Source organism: Armigeres subalbatus, chromosome 2, assembly GCF_024139115.2.
Source record: "Armigeres subalbatus isolate Guangzhou_Male chromosome 2, GZ_Asu_2, whole genome shotgun sequence".
NCBI classification, from domain to species: domain Eukaryota; kingdom Metazoa; phylum Arthropoda; class Insecta; order Diptera; family Culicidae; genus Armigeres; species Armigeres subalbatus.
This window is the reverse complement of record NC_085140.1, coordinates 12,369,881-12,386,468: the sequence shown is the minus strand read 5'-3', so window position 1 is coordinate 12,386,468 and position 16,588 is coordinate 12,369,881. Positions and strand designations below refer to the sequence as shown.

The following is a 16,588-nucleotide window of genomic DNA, read 5'->3' as shown; positions in this document are numbered from 1 at the left end:
GACGTCGTGGTTGTGGTCCACATCGATAACCTCAATCTGCCCACCGCACACGTGTAACCGGAGTCGACACCAATGAAGCGCTGAAGCCGTGGACGCATAGGGGCCACACCAGCATTAACATCATCGCAGCTTCGAACATCTTGCCGACCCGGTCACGTTCTGTCGTCAATGGAAATTGCCAGCCCTGTTCCGGCACCCAGCGGTTGACTGTGCTCCCGCGGCCGGATTGATCGCACGTGAACAGCACAAATCCCAAACCGAATCGTTATCGTGTGCATATAAAGTGGTCGATAGGGGTTCCCACAACGCTTTGCTCGACGGAGCAGCTCACCATACGAAAGCAAGTGAAATCAAGTCCCGTTCCGGCACCCAGCGGTCGACTGTGCTCCCGCTGCCGGTTAGGAAGCTCGTCGTCAACAAAAATCAAATCTCGCTCCGGCACCCAGCGGTCTACGGTGCTCCCGCTGCCGGTTAGGAAGCTCGTCGTCAACAAAAATCAAATCTCGTTCCGGCACCCAGCGGTCGACTACGCTCCCGCTGCCGGATAGAACGTACGCATGCAGACCACTCGAGTGGCGCGCAAGCCGTCATCCGATCGCCGAGTCTTTGCAGCAGCGGTAAGCAACGACGGTTGCCAACGATACAGGTCAGACCTTTTTAGTTTTATTCATTGAATGCGCATATCAATACCTAGGTTAAGAACATTTCCAAAATTAAATCGAAAATGTATGGATCCACACAAACTCAGAATAGCTACTTTTGCTAAACGCAACCGCACACCTAGCCAAACGATGAGAGCGAATGCCAAAACTGCAATATCCACCTGAAGTCTTTTTTTTTAAATAAATAGTTTGAACATGAAAACTACTTTGTTGTTCCGTTGAGTTATTTTTGGAGATTGGATCGCGATCGATAGACCCGCCCTGAAAGAGTTAGCCGGGACGGCTTCACATGCGTTTCCGCATCACGCTCTAGGGTGTGTTGGCGTTTAAGCGAAAATTGTTGGTAAATTGTAGGGTATCGGTCGAAGCCGGTCCGAGACAGACAAGCAGCGCGGAACCTTGCGTGCTCCAGGGTACCAAACTTCCGTTTCAAACTTTGCTCCAGTTCCACCTGCTCTCTTTTGTTTCGGACCTCATGCTAATGGTTCATAGTTAACCCCAACCTGGTAAAATCTGTTTTGGTTCCGTATCGTTCTGTATCGTATCGTATCGTATCGGCCGGGCTCAGTCACCATTACACCCTGTATGTGGAATAGTTGGTACGACTATCCCCGTTTCTTCCTTTCGTGAATTCAATACTTTTCGTTGACCATGTTATTCATTACTGAATAATCTATGACATGTGAATGCTCGGAAATACAACTTAAATTTTTAGGGTGCTTCCAAAATAGGGAACTACTACGAGAAACTCTCCGGAGTATCAAGGGATTTTTGTTTGAGAAATTATTTAAAATTTGCTCGGGAAGTTCTTTGGAATTACCACCATAATATTTTTAAATTAGGTTTTTCGGCTTTCAGTCACATGGAAATGTTGATAATTATTTCAAATCATCGCCAACGTCATCAGGGATCAAAATCAACCAACCTCTCTATTGGAACCAATATACAGGTTGATTAATGTCGAGCCCTGATGAAGATCCAATCTTCCAGATCGAAACGTTGGCAATGATTTAAAATTGTCAACATTGCCGTAAAACCCAATTACCCAAACTGAAAGCCGTAAAACCCAATTACAAGCAACAGATCCAGTCGAAATCCCTGAATAGTTTTTAAATATCTCAATACGTCACTTATTGTAGTTTGTAAAACTAGTTGCAAAAAGATGATTTCTTCAGCACGAGTTGTACGTTTATCCAACAAAGCTTGCCGTGCTGAAAAAATCGAGTTTTGCAACGAGCACACGCTATTTTTTGCAATTAAGAAAAATGGGCTTAAATATGATAAATTTGTACCAAAAAGGTACAATCTAATTCACTTCACATGATCATTCTTGCCAATAAATCATGTTGCTGCATAGAACAATCAGATTTCATGTTATCGTGCTACATTGCATAGCTCGACATACCATAAAGTGATAGATGAACCTGCTTTTGTAGAATTTTGATGCCATGTCCAAAAAAATATTATATTTATTACGCGATACAGAGAAGAAATTATTTGTACATTTATTCAAGCTTATTTAGCAATATGTAGTCATGTAACTACTGTTATTTATTTATTATCAGACTAAGGCCGGAGTGACCAACGCAATACATAAAAGTCTTCTCCATTCAGCTCGGTTCATGGCTGCACTTCGCCAACCACGCAGTATGCGGAGGGTCCGCATATCGTTATCCACCTGATCGATCCACCTTGCCCGCTGTGCACCTCTTGTTCCTTCCACCTTCTTTTTCCCGTCGGATCGTTGTCGAGAACCATTTTCAACGGATTACTGTCCGACATTCTGGCTACGTGCTCGGCCCACCGCAGTCGTCCGATTTTCGCGGTGTGAACGATGGATGGTTCTCCCAACAGCTGGTGCAACTCGTGGTTCTTTCGCCTCCTTCACGTACCGTCCGCCATCTGCATCCCACCATAGATGGTACGGAGCACTTTCCTTTCGAAAACTCCCAGTGCGCGTTGGTCCTCTACGAGCATCGTCCAGGTCCCGTGTCCGTAGAGAACTACCGGTCTAATAAGCGTTTTGTAGATAGTCAGTTTGGTACGGCGGCGAACTCTATTCGATCGGAGCGTTTTGCGGAGTCCAAAGTACGTACGATTTCCTGCCATGGTTCGTTTCCGAATTTCTCTGCTGGTATCGTTATCGGCGGTCAGCAGTGTGCTCAAGTACATGAATTCTTCAACCACCTCGATTTCGTCACCAACGATAGGAACTCGTGGTGGGTGGTTTACATTGACCTCTCTTGAGCCTCTTCCTATCATGTACTTCGTCTTCGACGTGTTGATGACTAATCCAATCCATTCAGCTTCGCTTTTCAGTCTGATGAAGGCTTCCTCTATCCTTTCAAAGTTACGTGCCATGATATCAATGTCAATGGCGAAACCAAATAACTGGATGTTGAATAGCAGACAGGAAAGACCATCATCTTGCCGTAACCCTCTGCGTGTTTCGAAGGGACTTGAGAATGCCCCTGAAACTCGAACTACGCACAACACTCGATCCATCGTCGCTTCGATAAACCGTATCAGTTTATCCGGAAATCCGTTTTCGTGCATTAGCTGACCGGATCGATTGTATCATATGCGGCTTTGAAGTCGATGAATAGATGATGTGTGGGCACTAGGGCAGTTCAAATTTCAAAAATGCTAGAAAATTCCAACTCCCATATGTCTACCCAAGTAGCACCGAAAACATAACTTTGATTAAGTGTATATGAAATTAGTCTAAAACCAGTCGTAAAAGTGTATGACAAAACAAATATGTCACAAATTTGTCTAGACAGTCAATTTAACATTACTTATTTGTAGCGAACTAGATTTTTTCCTGGCTTGCTGTAATTGAGCCACAAGAAGATTGTTTTAAGTAATTTGTTAGTCTTTTCCCGGTATTCACAAACATGTTCTGCAACATTTTTACTAAAATGAACTTGTATAACCGGAGCTGTGACAAAATGTTTTTGTAATGCATTTTGAAAACCATTTTAAAACATAACTGTTTACATCGGATGGCTTGTGCTTCTTATTTTGAATAGTTTGCCCTGAAAATAAGACGGGAACAAAATATTTCGGTACACATTTAATTATTAGGTGTAACTGAAGAGTAGCGGAAGTTAGTTATCTGTGTACGACAAATATCAGATTCTTCTACAGTAAAGACATACAGGCAAACAGGTTATTGGAGTTACTCACTTTTGAATTTGAACATTTATATCCACGAATAGTTATTAGCATTAGCATTAGCATAAGCATTGAGCATTTCGCACAAATTCGTAGGTGGTACAAGCCAAGACTATTGTATGAGAGTAGCATCATTTTCATCCGTTACCACAGATATTGATTTGGGACTAATCGCTATCTCTTAGATGGTAGTAATGCACTCTCCAATAGTCGAGATCTGTCCTGGCCACGTCCTTGCGAATGCTGAGGAAGGGGAAGGATGGTTAGTTGGACACCTACTTAAGTAAGATGCAGAGAACTCTACGACCTCTCATAGGTGCCACGGGAGGTTTTTGGATTGTTAGTGTTGCAGGTTTTTTTTATTATTTTTTATTTCTTTATTATAGAGGTTTGCAGCCCTGGGCTGGCTCACCTCTTCAAGTGTTGAAGGTTTAACAGTAGGAATCGTTCTGGTAGAACGTGAAACACAGAAATAACTAAGATAGAAATACAAAGTAGGAAAGGGACGAGCCTGGAATTAAACCAACGACCTCCTGCTTATAAGGCAGAAGCGGTAGCCACTAAACCACCGAGCTCGTCACCATTTATATCCACGAATAGTTATTAGTTTTTAATAACGTCATTTGCGTAACCAAATTCGGTATAGTGCAGCATGTTCGCGGCCATAACTTCGGGGATTTGAATTCGAATCTCCTAATAGCCAAACATGTTTTTTTTTGCCCTACATACATGTTTCAGTTTGTTTCTTGAAACATATTTTGAGACAAAATTAAATTATGTTTTATACGCTCCACCTTCTGCGCTTTTTCAGTCGTACAGAAGTACAAATGAAAGTCTCGAACATTAAGACACAATACTTGTGCGTTTGTCGTACAAAAGCCATATTATATCATATGAAACAAATTGTGTTGCTTGGGTATTAGCATTATTTTGATAATATAGGAGTCCTGGCAAAATTTCAGGCAATTCGGTGGCCATTTTGGGGTGGCGCGAAGTCAATTTATGTTTATATGGAAATTTGTATGGAAAAAACTTCAAATTTATTCAAGTCTCCCCACAACTGTCATATCGTGATGAATTCAAATAAAAAACCCCAACCTCCCTTTTTGGAATCTATATGAATAAGACTTCCGGATAACACATTAGTTATGAGTGGATTGACCGGTTCTATTGACGGTGTGAATATGAGATAAATGGCTAAAATGGTGTAGAGTAGAGTGGGGCAAGAGTACGCACTTAGTTTTCAATCGATCATGTGGCCCTTATGAAGCAAGCTTCTGCATATCAAATCAGTGTCGATGATTCATATACTCTTCCTTTATGTTACCCAGTGGAAAAAATATTGAAATTATTGAGATTCGTTATAGTAGAACCCTTATTGCAAGACAAGTGAAAAACGCACTCTTACCCCACCGGTGGGGTAAAAGTGCGCATCGGGTGGGGTAAGAGTACGCATTTATCCAATCATGTGCTTTAAGTAAATATTAACACAAATAAGAGTTAATAACATTTAATTGATGTTTGAGCATATATTAGGGAATGTTTAAAGATTACGTAACTCTTAAAGGGGGAGGGGGTCCTAAAAATGTGCACTTTCATACGAAAAACCATTGCTTTTTATAAATACAAATAACTACAAAGGTAAAAATAAATTTCAGGTTTCGCGTGGCGTATACAAAGGCATTTTCCTTAGAGAAAGTCCACCAATCACGTAACGTAAAATTTGGCTATTTCATTACCCCTCCCCCCTATCTTACACTATTTGTATGAATCCTCTAAAAATTATATGGATCGTCACACATCTCACAACCCCTCCCAGCTAAACGTTTTGTAATTTATAAATGTTTCTTTTGATTAAATGAAATTATCATTTAGATGAAATTGTGTTTTCGTACTATTTTTAGGTGTACAACAAGTCCTAATACAATTTCATTATTTCGCTTCAGTGCTTTGTTCGGTAAGTCCTTTCTAACACCGCATTACTTCAACTTATCCTAAAAACTTGTGATCATTTCGAATTCTGTCCCTTTTTTCTTAGTTGTGGATCTTTACGCTTTGGAAGAAGTCTAATTTCGACCGGAGATACGGGTTTGACATCATAACTTGAAGCTTCATATGCGTACTCTTGCCCCACCGGTTCCTGCGTACTTTTACCCCACAGTCCCAAAAATTGTTCAAGTAATGGTTTTGACTTCTTGGAAAACCAACCGGATTAGTGTTCTGTACCACAAAGTACCCTATACAATAGGTTATCGAAATGGTATAATGTTCAGCTGATTGAACGTATATATGGTAATAAAATACTAGTTGCGGAAATGCAATTATTTTTAGCAAAACGACCAAAAAGTAATCTAACTCCATATCTCCCTTATTGTTTATTCAAATCGTTTACAATTACACATGATAATAGAATACCTGTCGAACTGATGCAGTGCTGCTAGTTTATCTTTTCTTATTACTTAAAAAAATCGAAAACGTACTCTTACCCCACGCGCACTCTTGCCCCACTCTACTCTAATTAGCCTCAACGTAGCAGTGGAAATAAAAATCAAAATTTTTGAGTTACCCACTGGTTGAACTCAAATAGATTCCAAAAATGGAGGTTGGGGATGTTTATTTGAATTTTTCACGATTTAAGAGTTGTAGGGGATTTGAATAAATTTTAAGTTTTTCCCATACAAATTTCCATATAAACATATAAATTGATTTCGCGCCACCCCTAAATGTCCACCGAATTGCCTGAAATTTTGCCGGGAAAATGATGCTAATAGATATATGGGAGATGGAATTTTCGAACATTTTTGAAATGTGAACTGCCCTAGTGGGCAGTTGTACTTGCAGCATTTCTGCAGTACATGACGTACGACGAGCACCTGGTCTGTGGTAGAGCGTTCACCAATAAATCCCGCCTGGTACTGCTCCACGAACTCTTTTGCTATTGGTGTTAGTCGGCGGCATAAAATTTGGGAGAGTACCTTGTAGGCGGCATTCAGCAATGTGATTCCACGGTAGTTGCTACAATCCAGCTTATCACCCTTTTTGTAGATGGGACACACGACACCTTCCATCCACTCATGCGGCAGAACCTCATCTTCCCAAACCTTGGTAATCACCCAGTGCAGCGCTCTAGCCAGTGCCTCACCACCGTGTTTAAACAGCTCTCCTGGTAGTTGGTCAAATCCAGGGGCTTTGTTGTTTTTCAGCCGACCGATCTCCTCCTGGATTTCCTGGAAATTCGGAGCCGGAAGTCGCATGTCCTGCGTGCGTGCTCCTATGTTTATTACCATACCACCGCCGTTGTCTGCCATATCGCCATTCAGGTGCTATTTATTTATTTATTTATTTATTTATTTATTTAGGCCAACAGATAAAATTATACCCCAATGACTTCAGGACTACACTATATATAAATCTAACATAAAATACATTTAAAACTACACTTATTTGTTTCCCTAGACACGTTAAAATCGAACACAAAATAACATGTATTGAACAAGCGGCACATACTACGCAACGGTTCATGTAACCCATAGTTGGTTCTTGCGGTGGGAATACTAAAAAATGAGTGCATGCGAAGATTGCGACAACGGGAGTTTATGTTCAACGCACTTAGCAGAGATGAACAATCTATATGATTTTGTAACAAATCGCCGATAAAACAGACTTTTACCTCGTTCCGCCTCGCTTCAAGCAGATCCAGATTAATCAGCTTACATCGACTAGGATAACTGAGTAGATTAAGCGGGTCCCTCCACCTGAGGCGACGCAGTGCAAAGCGGATGGATTTCCTTTGTAGAGCTTCGATTCGTTGAATTTCATTCTGGTAATATGGGGACCAAACGGCAGACGAATACTCCAAAATAGGACGCACAATGGAGCAATATAGTGCCTTCAGACAGTATACGTCGTTGAACTGCTTTCCAAAACGGAACAAGAATCCTAGCTGCGATGAAGCTTTTGATACAATATACGAAGCGTGGTCCTTGAAGGTTAATTTAGAATCGATGAGTATTCCCAAGTCTTTCACTGTTGATTCACGCTTCAGCGGTATCTCTCAATTGCATAGTCGAAATGGTAGGGCGAGTGTTTGCGTCCGAACGAAATAATCGAACATTTGGAGACGTTCAATGACATTCGATTATTGTGACACCATTCGGCAAAGGTTTCCAGTTGTAGTTGCAGAAAGGCAGCGTCATCAGGCTCTTTTATCGCAAAATATAGCTTCAGATCATCGGCATATGACAGTTTTAGACACTTCAAAACAAGATGCACATCATTCATGTAAAGCAGGAATAAGAATGGACCGAGGTGGCTGCCTTGAGGAACACCGGACCCAACTAAAACGGTGAAGAAACGTGGTCTCCGATTTTAACAGACATGCTGCGGCCGGTTAGATACGAGCGAAGCCAAATAAGCATGTTACCATTCATGCCAAGTTTGTCAAACTTGGCAACTGCAATTTCATGATTCATTTTATCAAACGCCGCTGATAAATCCGTGTAGATGGCGTCAACCTGATGACCTATTTCAATTTGGCGTATCAAATACGAGGTGAAGCAAGTCAAATTGGTAGTTGTTGAGCGCTTAGGCATAAATCCATGCTGTTCTGGTGAAATATAATTCGCGTAGCACTGAACTAGCTTATGAAGTACGATTAGCTCCAGCAGCTTCGAGGTGGCACTCAACGCGGCTATACCACGATAATTAGAGACAGTTCGCTTACAGCCTTTTTGAATACTGGAAAAACATACGAATGCTTCCAGCAGTCTGGGAAAACTCCTGTGGTCAATGACAGATTGAAAACTTTTGTTAGCGGTGATGCAAGAGAAACAATGCAACGCTTCAGAACCAGTGAAGGAATATTGTCGGGTCCACATCCAGTAGACGATTTCAGTTCCTTGCCAGCTGCAGTTACCATATCTTCGGTGATAGTAATCGATTGCTCGGAATTCTGTAAACAGGGAACGTTCGCTGTAGCAGTAGTAACATCTTGTGAATTGAGCTGCTCATTGTTGAAAACGTTGCTAAATTGTAGACGAAACATGTCTGCAATACTTTCGGTAGAGTTGGCTTCTATCAAACCGTTAGTCATCGTCGGAGGCAATCCGGACTCTTTCCGTTGGTCGTTGACGTAACGCCAAAAACTTTTTGGGTTGGCTTTAAAGCGACGTTGCAGATCATCCTGATGAGCATTATACAAATAATCGTTATATTTCTTGTATTCAGTATTAGCTTCAATATATCGCGATCTTGTGGACTCTGTTCGATGTTTGTTGTGTTGTCTTAAAGCTGTCTGCTTGAGCCTTTTGATATTTCTTGACATTACTTTGCGTGCCTTTTTGTTTTACCATTGTATTGTCGCGAAGGCTTGCAAATTGTCTCTGAATTGAATCAGATTGGTTTGCATTGACTGTAACTTCAAGTTCAGCGTTTTTATTTGGTCAGAAATGTCTCAGAAAAAATATTAAGCTCTTTTAGTGGAATGTATTCAACCGTCTAAGACGAGTTAAGTACTCTCCATTTAATTCCACCAATTATCTTCGATATCTTTGAAGATACGTATTTCGACCACAACTGTGTGGTCGTCTTCAGTTCGTCTTAGACGGCAGAAATGTCTGTTGGGTAAGTGCGACATATCTGCCATGCTTTTTAATAGAGGTTGGCAAGAAAATCATTCTTACCTTGACTTTTCAAGAACATTTTAATTCCATCCCTCAATTCGAAAACTCGGTTAAGAACATTGCCTTTTGATAATCATAGTACGCCAGAGTAGAGAAGAAGGCATTTCTGTGCAGAGTTTTTTTTTAACAAACGTGTGTCGAGAGATATAGTTCACGATTCTTATATTCATTGAGCGGCTATTCAGGCTTAAAATTTTACAACGATTTTTTTTATTTACCCGACGTTTCAACACGAGAATTGTGTCTTTTTCGGGGAAATAAAAAAACTCGTGAAATTTGAAGTCTGAGTAAGCGTTCAATAAATATAATTATAGGGGAACAGACGTCAGGTTTTGTTCTATTATTGGCAGGGGGGTTTTTGTCGACCGAATTTTATGAAATTTGGCAACAATATTCTTTGATATGCAACGAATGTTTACGCCAAATTTGAGCAAAATCAGTAATTGAAAACCCCCCTGACAATAATAGAACAAAACCTGCCAAAGCCGTCATTCCCCCTATACAAATAAATATAAATAATAATCCATATGCAGTAAAGTTTACACTTCTTACAAGTAGGGTCTTACAAGTTTTTAAAAATGTATGTATTGTAGCTATTATGTTGTTGCTTTTGGTTGGAGTGGAAAACAAACTCTTTTTCAAATCACCGGATTTTGAGTAAAATAATAAATTGATATTTGTGCACAAAAAAATATACCAACGTGTTCATGATAGTTAAACTACAAAAAAGAGGTGAATTTTCTGAAAGGTTTCACAGCCGCCTTTGTATGGTCTCGCGGTCCCCCAGGGGGTCGTGGACCACTGCTCTATTATTTGGACCAGGTTTGGGATTTGTCACCTTCATACAGAAAAATATAGAAAATGCGACCATCAAGCTGTAAAGCCAAAGAACTAATTTATTTTGAAAAAAAAAATTAATAAAATGAATATTTTTTTGGTAACTGAGCAAATCACCATTTTTTCAAATTCAATAAATTGAGTCTACGTTCGAGGAATAATTTTTAAAACAATTACAAAGAATAATAAAGTATTACCGCCATAGCAATGGACGGGTTGTCCGGAGTATAGTTACGGCTTCAGGTTAGTGTTTTTAGCTTCAACTTCTACAATAAGAGCCACCACCAAAAACACTTTTCCAATTTTTCTAAAATCCTAGAATTTCAGGAAGAGGTCTGTTAAGCTATTAGTATTTTGAGATACCTATGGAAAGCCGCATGAATTTTTCCAATACTACTGAAGAACTACTCTGATTTGTGAAGAATTGTTCTGAAAATCCTGGAGAATTCCAAGAATTCTTAATGGAGGATTTCCCAAAAAAAATCTATTGAAGAAGGAAGACTTCCTTAGAACTGCCTTCCTGGAAGAGGAAATTCCCATAATTCCTGGGCGAAAAGTTCTCACCTATTTCTAAAATATAATCTTCTTGGAAAATGAATTTTATAGTGTTCCTCGGAATTATGAAGAAGGAGAAATACCCCAGAATTCTTAGAGGTGGAATAACTCATTTTTTTAAGGGAAAGCTTGAAGCAGTAATTTCAATTTGGCTGTATAAGCAAATTCTCAGAACTATAGTTCACAAAGCTCCTGGGGACAATCTGGAAGAGAAATTATTCCAATAAAGTTGCATGGAGAGGAAACACCTAGCGAATATATGTAGTAGGAAAATTTCGTGTAAAGATATTTAGTGCCACTTAGGTAGGGAGGTTTTGGCTATTACTTCTATCGCTTTTGAACTTGCAGTTTTTTGACTGCTGCAGTTTTGTAAAGCAGCAACAATAAGTTTACTTTTTCATCCGATGGATTTGGTAATTTATTCTAACCTTTTCGTGGATTAGAAGATTATTTTTTGTACATATAGTATTGAAAAAAACTTTCTACCAATCCTTGAGAGAGGTAAAATAAATAACCGACACCGTCTGGTTCAAAAGTAAACTTGTTGTTCAAGCTTTATCAATGACGGAATAGAGAAGTCCTACTGTAGTAGATTGGTAGCAGCCTCATAACAATTGCCGTCATAATATTCCAACATTTGTGGTCGAATATGCATATGTATTCTTGTGAATTGCTTCGCACTTATTGTTTCTAGCTACTGTAATATGTGTTCAGCTAAAAATGTATGCCATTATGAAGTCTATAAAACTGGCAAGCAGATAGGTCAGAGTTAGAGAGTCCGTCTCCAGTCCTTGCGACTCGCAGTCCAAGCAACACAGTCAGATCGTCACCTAGTTAGATATTCTCGCGTCGGCAGTTAAGTTAAAATCCAAGTCGTGATCAAAGTCCAGTTAAGTTCAATACAGTCCACTAGTAGAAGAATAAATTGTGTTTCAATCAATAATAGTGTCGTTATTAGAGTGAAGAAACTATAAGAAAACTTGATCATATTACTGGACAATTATCTAACAAAAAGAAGGTTCAAACCCGACAATCAGTCAATTACGAACGCTGATATGTGCGTTAACACTTGTTTTGTAGCGTTAGAAGACTGCAACTCAGCCAAAAAACTACACGTTCAATCCACAGTCGCCAAGCAGTAATTCTATCGCTTTTTTATTTGGAAAAGCCCGATGGAGCTTTCGTTTTTGCGCGAAAACCAACTTTACTTGTAATATAATTTATGAGCATTTTTATGATTTTCGACCAGATCAGATTCCCGTCTTTCGCTAGTCTCTCTATACTTACACTGAACTCGGTTTTTACGCAGTTGAATCAATACTACGCAAATTTCAAAATATACCAAAAATATACCAATGAAAATCGGGTTTCCCCAGTTTATCTCGCGAGAAAATCCATGCAAACAAACTCAGGAAAAATGTGCGGAAGAACAACCGTAGATACCAAAATCCGTATAAAAATGAAGCATTGAAAAAAAAATGAACAAATAACACTGCGCCGATCAAGTGCCTAAAATCTGTAGAGACAAGCCGGTTGAACATTTGGAAGTAATGATACTTCATTGCGGATCCTAGGATTGTACTTGCAGAAATATTGTAGAAAAACAATGGCCCTTAAACACGGAATCAACAGACAGTTTATGGGTACCGTCGCAAGTACTACTATAATTGTAATATCGTAATCAAGCACGATCCTGAGGGCCATCGTACGGACAAAGCTCAAATCCACTATGGTTTCTAATATAAATCAAAATCGAATCATTGTATCTAATAGGTCGAACAAAATTCATATTTTATTACGGCAAATAGAAGATACCGTTCTACCTCTGAGGCCAGCCTGGCTACCTTCTCAGAAGCAAAAACAATGCATCACTTACTTTCCAACAAATTACTGGAAAAGTAATATCATATCTTTGTTCCATCTCAATGAAAGCTTATTATTAAGACGGATTTCATCAAATACCGTTCGATGTCACTCTCAGAATCCCTTACATGCTGCTTGCATTTCACCACCCTACCATCCCACTGATCCAAATAACGAATGGTCCACTGAGATTATGGGCAATAAGACTTATTGCACTCCAGTCGAACCTGTGCGGCACTAAAAAAAACATTCGTTTTCAATCCGATCCTTTTACATAACTGATAGTGTTCCACAACTCCTGGAGGCAAACAACTCTCGACGTTTCCCACTTCCCGAGCCATACTTACTTCGTAGTATATCTCCTTTGGTGCTGTAGTACGAGTCGAAATGTAAATCCGTTATGTGCCAGAAGTATCCTGCAAACAAGCAAAAAGAGAATGGAAAACTGTTAGCACAAGTGAGTGTGTAGCAAGAGCAAGCCACATGGACGGACGGCGACGGGGGCTACAGGATCGAACCGACATAAAGCATGCAAATATTGAATCCAAATAAAGTGGAGCACACAGAGCCACATTCATGGGCCGTGTTATTTACCATTCACAATCGGAATGCAGGACGGCCGGGCCATAGTACGGTTTTGAAATTTCTTACAGATCTTCAATCAGTGTTGCGGAGGGATGTTACACTAATGTCGAACTGAAATATACAGATCCGGTGTTCTTCTTAGAATCAATCTATCTATTTTTGGAATTGCTAAAACATAATTTAGGAATATGTATCAATAAAACAGAACAACTCATACAGTTGGCATCGTTGCTCTCGGTGCATCAACAGTGGGAGAAGCCTACACTTCCGAACAGCTCCGCTTGTCGGCATCGATTTTGCCTTCTCGAATAACGAGAAGCAACACCAACAACCATCGCCGAGAAATCTTATTTATTTCGCATTTTTATTGCTTTCGGGAAGGTGGTTCAAGAGATACGAAACCATCCCCGGCATCCGTGCTGTATTCTAAGCAAGGGATGTTCTCGTGTGGATTGATACGGAAAGCCGTATTTTAGCGGCAGCAGAAAAACACTCGCTGTCTTCTCGTTGGGATATCGATTGCACGACTACATCTGGTTCCATATTTTGCCGGATGGAGAACAGTCCGCTAGGAAGTTGGCAAATCGAACTTTCTGATGGGAAGCGCTTATTCACCGTGAATGATATTTTTGTGCCATTCAAATAATTGGGAAGCAATGTCGGCGGATTTGATATCATTGAAATCTTGAGCTGCTTTCTCTGTGTATATTGGATTTTCTTTGAACAGGAACATTAAACGAATTTTCAAGTTAAGATGTTTATCAATATGCATTTTGGAAACGATAAGCGTATTGAAACGTATATGGCCACAAAGAACGAATTTTTGTATCATAATAAATAACTGAATAATGAAAGGTATTGAAATGTATGAAAAATTAAATGAGTTGCTTTAAGTATAACTGTCCCATGGGACACTACAGTGGCTTATACTTGCTTGAATTATTATTCAATCTATTTGTTATGTATAAATGAATAAAATAGGCGGTGTGATGGGCGAACGTTACCAAATACTGATTAATCCTCCTGCAGTGAGGCTCTTGCGTTTCCTTAATTTTAAATATATCGGGAAAATGAAACATGCCTGCGTTATGCATACAAAGTGAAATTATAGATACCCAAAAAACAAATCTTACAATTATTGTACAAAATCTTAGCTCATACAAAAAAGGCAATTAACTTTGATTGAAAAGGTTTTAATACAAGGAATGTAAGCTTTTTATACAGTTAGTTTATTAAAACAATACAAAATTGTCATACGGTGGTTGGATTAAAATCAGCCGAAATTGTATACATATGCCAAAATATTATACAGTTTCTATAAGGTTTTTATGCACAATTATGATTAAAAAAATGCAGTTCGTCTTGATTTTAAAACAATGCTTTGACCAAATTTTTAATGCATAAAAATTCTGTCAAACCAACATCAAAACGCCATCTTTCGATATTGATCCACATATGAATCGCTTGGAACCGCTACACTGTTCGACCAGGAAGAGCAGCAAACGGCATCTCAAAAAGAGATTTAAATAGCAGTCTGTTTTCCTGAGCTCTTCTACATGCTCATTTTCAGCGCAAAGGTCTTTATCTACCGTTTGCTTGTACCTCCGGGTGTAACTCGTGATGTAAGTGCAATCAGCTTAACAATGATGAACGCTGAATCAAAGGAAGGGGGCGTCTGAGAGCGAAATGTCAAGATCTTTTGTCTGTTTTTCCAAGACCCGGCTTTTCACTTCCATTGTCCCGCCATTGCTGCTTTGATCTCTTCAACTCGTTCACTTCCGCCCAGGTCGTAGCAATCGGTGGTGAAGACCATTGTTCTTCGCTCTGCTATTTCTTTCAACAACTTTTCTCATCTCTTATGATTCAGTTAGCATTGCCCCTCGACGGCGCTTCACCCGCCACACTAACACCATTTTCACACCTCATGTCTTGTCGCGCTCAGATCTTGTTTCCGAACAAACAATTGAACTTTCCACTCGACGATTCTTCCCGACGCCGCCGCCTGGTGCGTGAAACGTGGTCCCTATCGGTTGATCCAACATCCAGCCAGGGCCTGCTGGATTCGAGCGGAACGTGAGAATAAAAAGTTGCCTCTTCGCCGACATCAAGACACATTGTGTTCATTTTCGTTTCGCGATGGTTTCCGCTCTCTTTTGTCTCGGGTGCCGGAGTCGTGGAAAATACGGTTAGCAATAATGTCACTCCCAAGGACGACCGGAGATGTGTGCGAGGTCCACGGGGGGATGCGACGTAGTTTGTTCATTGTTTCGCGGTGATGTTGAGAAGAAGTTTCCGCTTTGTTTGGCGGGTGGTGGATCTTCATCGTTTGTACGACGAAAGAAAATCTACAATTGAGATAAGCAATGCTTAAGCGATTGTCCCTACTGAATATTTATGTAGTCGAAAAAGTTCACCGAACGTATCATAGGCATCATTGTCGACGGGCTTATCGTTTGATTTATCCATACTATATTAGTCTGACTGAATTGGTGGATAATTTTCGGTAATTTATGTCATGCGTTGGGAACTATATATCATGTAGGAAAAGGGCCGAACTTATCGCAAGAAGTTTTTGAAATAGCTTACCATAATTTATCATAGTTGTAGATGTTCGATAGCAAGTCCGTTGGCAACCAACTTTATTTATAACTTCGTCACGTCCATGAATAGTTTAATTTGTTTGATTAGATTTTCTTAATTAAACAGTCAGGTCTCCAGCGGCAGCAAAATAACATTTCCATAAATAATCAGACATTTCCCAATGTAATGTTATGTATTGTGTAATGGACTAAATAAATGTACTAACCTGTCATAAGACGAGTTTGAACAATCCCATTGAATTCCACCACTTAATTGTATCCTGACAGATACGTATTTCGACCTCAACAGTAAGGCCGTCTTCAGTGTCTTGTACTTGACTCGACTCGACAAGTCGAGTCAAGTACAAGACACCTGAAGACGGCTTTACTGTTGAGCTCGATATACGTATCTGTCAGGATACAATTAAGTGGTGGAATTCAATGGGATTGTTCAAACTCGTCTTATGACAGGTGAAAACATTCCACTAAAAAGCTCAAAATAATTTTCTTATCAAAATGTACTAAGTTTATTCGAAGTGTTGATGTGCACCAAACTCCTAGGAAGCTCACCCGAAAACAATCAGAAAGAAACCCTCAATCGGCTTCCCAAGTTCAATCGAAATCGTGTCCACCCCCTTCAGTCCCCGCT

At 39.9% G+C, this 16,588-nt stretch overlaps 1 protein-coding gene across 1 annotated transcript in view; it reads right to left on the bottom strand.

Annotated features, from left to right (window-relative positions):
* Positions 1 to 16,588, bottom strand: part of LOC134217770 (acid sphingomyelinase-like phosphodiesterase 3b) — a 352,324-nt gene that overhangs the window by 156,009 nt on the left and 179,727 nt on the right. Inside the window, exon 3 of the mRNA XM_062696588.1 lies at positions 13,123 to 13,191. Within this exon, the coding sequence (XP_062552572.1) occupies positions 13,123 to 13,191 (69 nt within the window). The remainder of the gene's footprint in view (positions 1 to 13,122; positions 13,192 to 16,588) is intronic.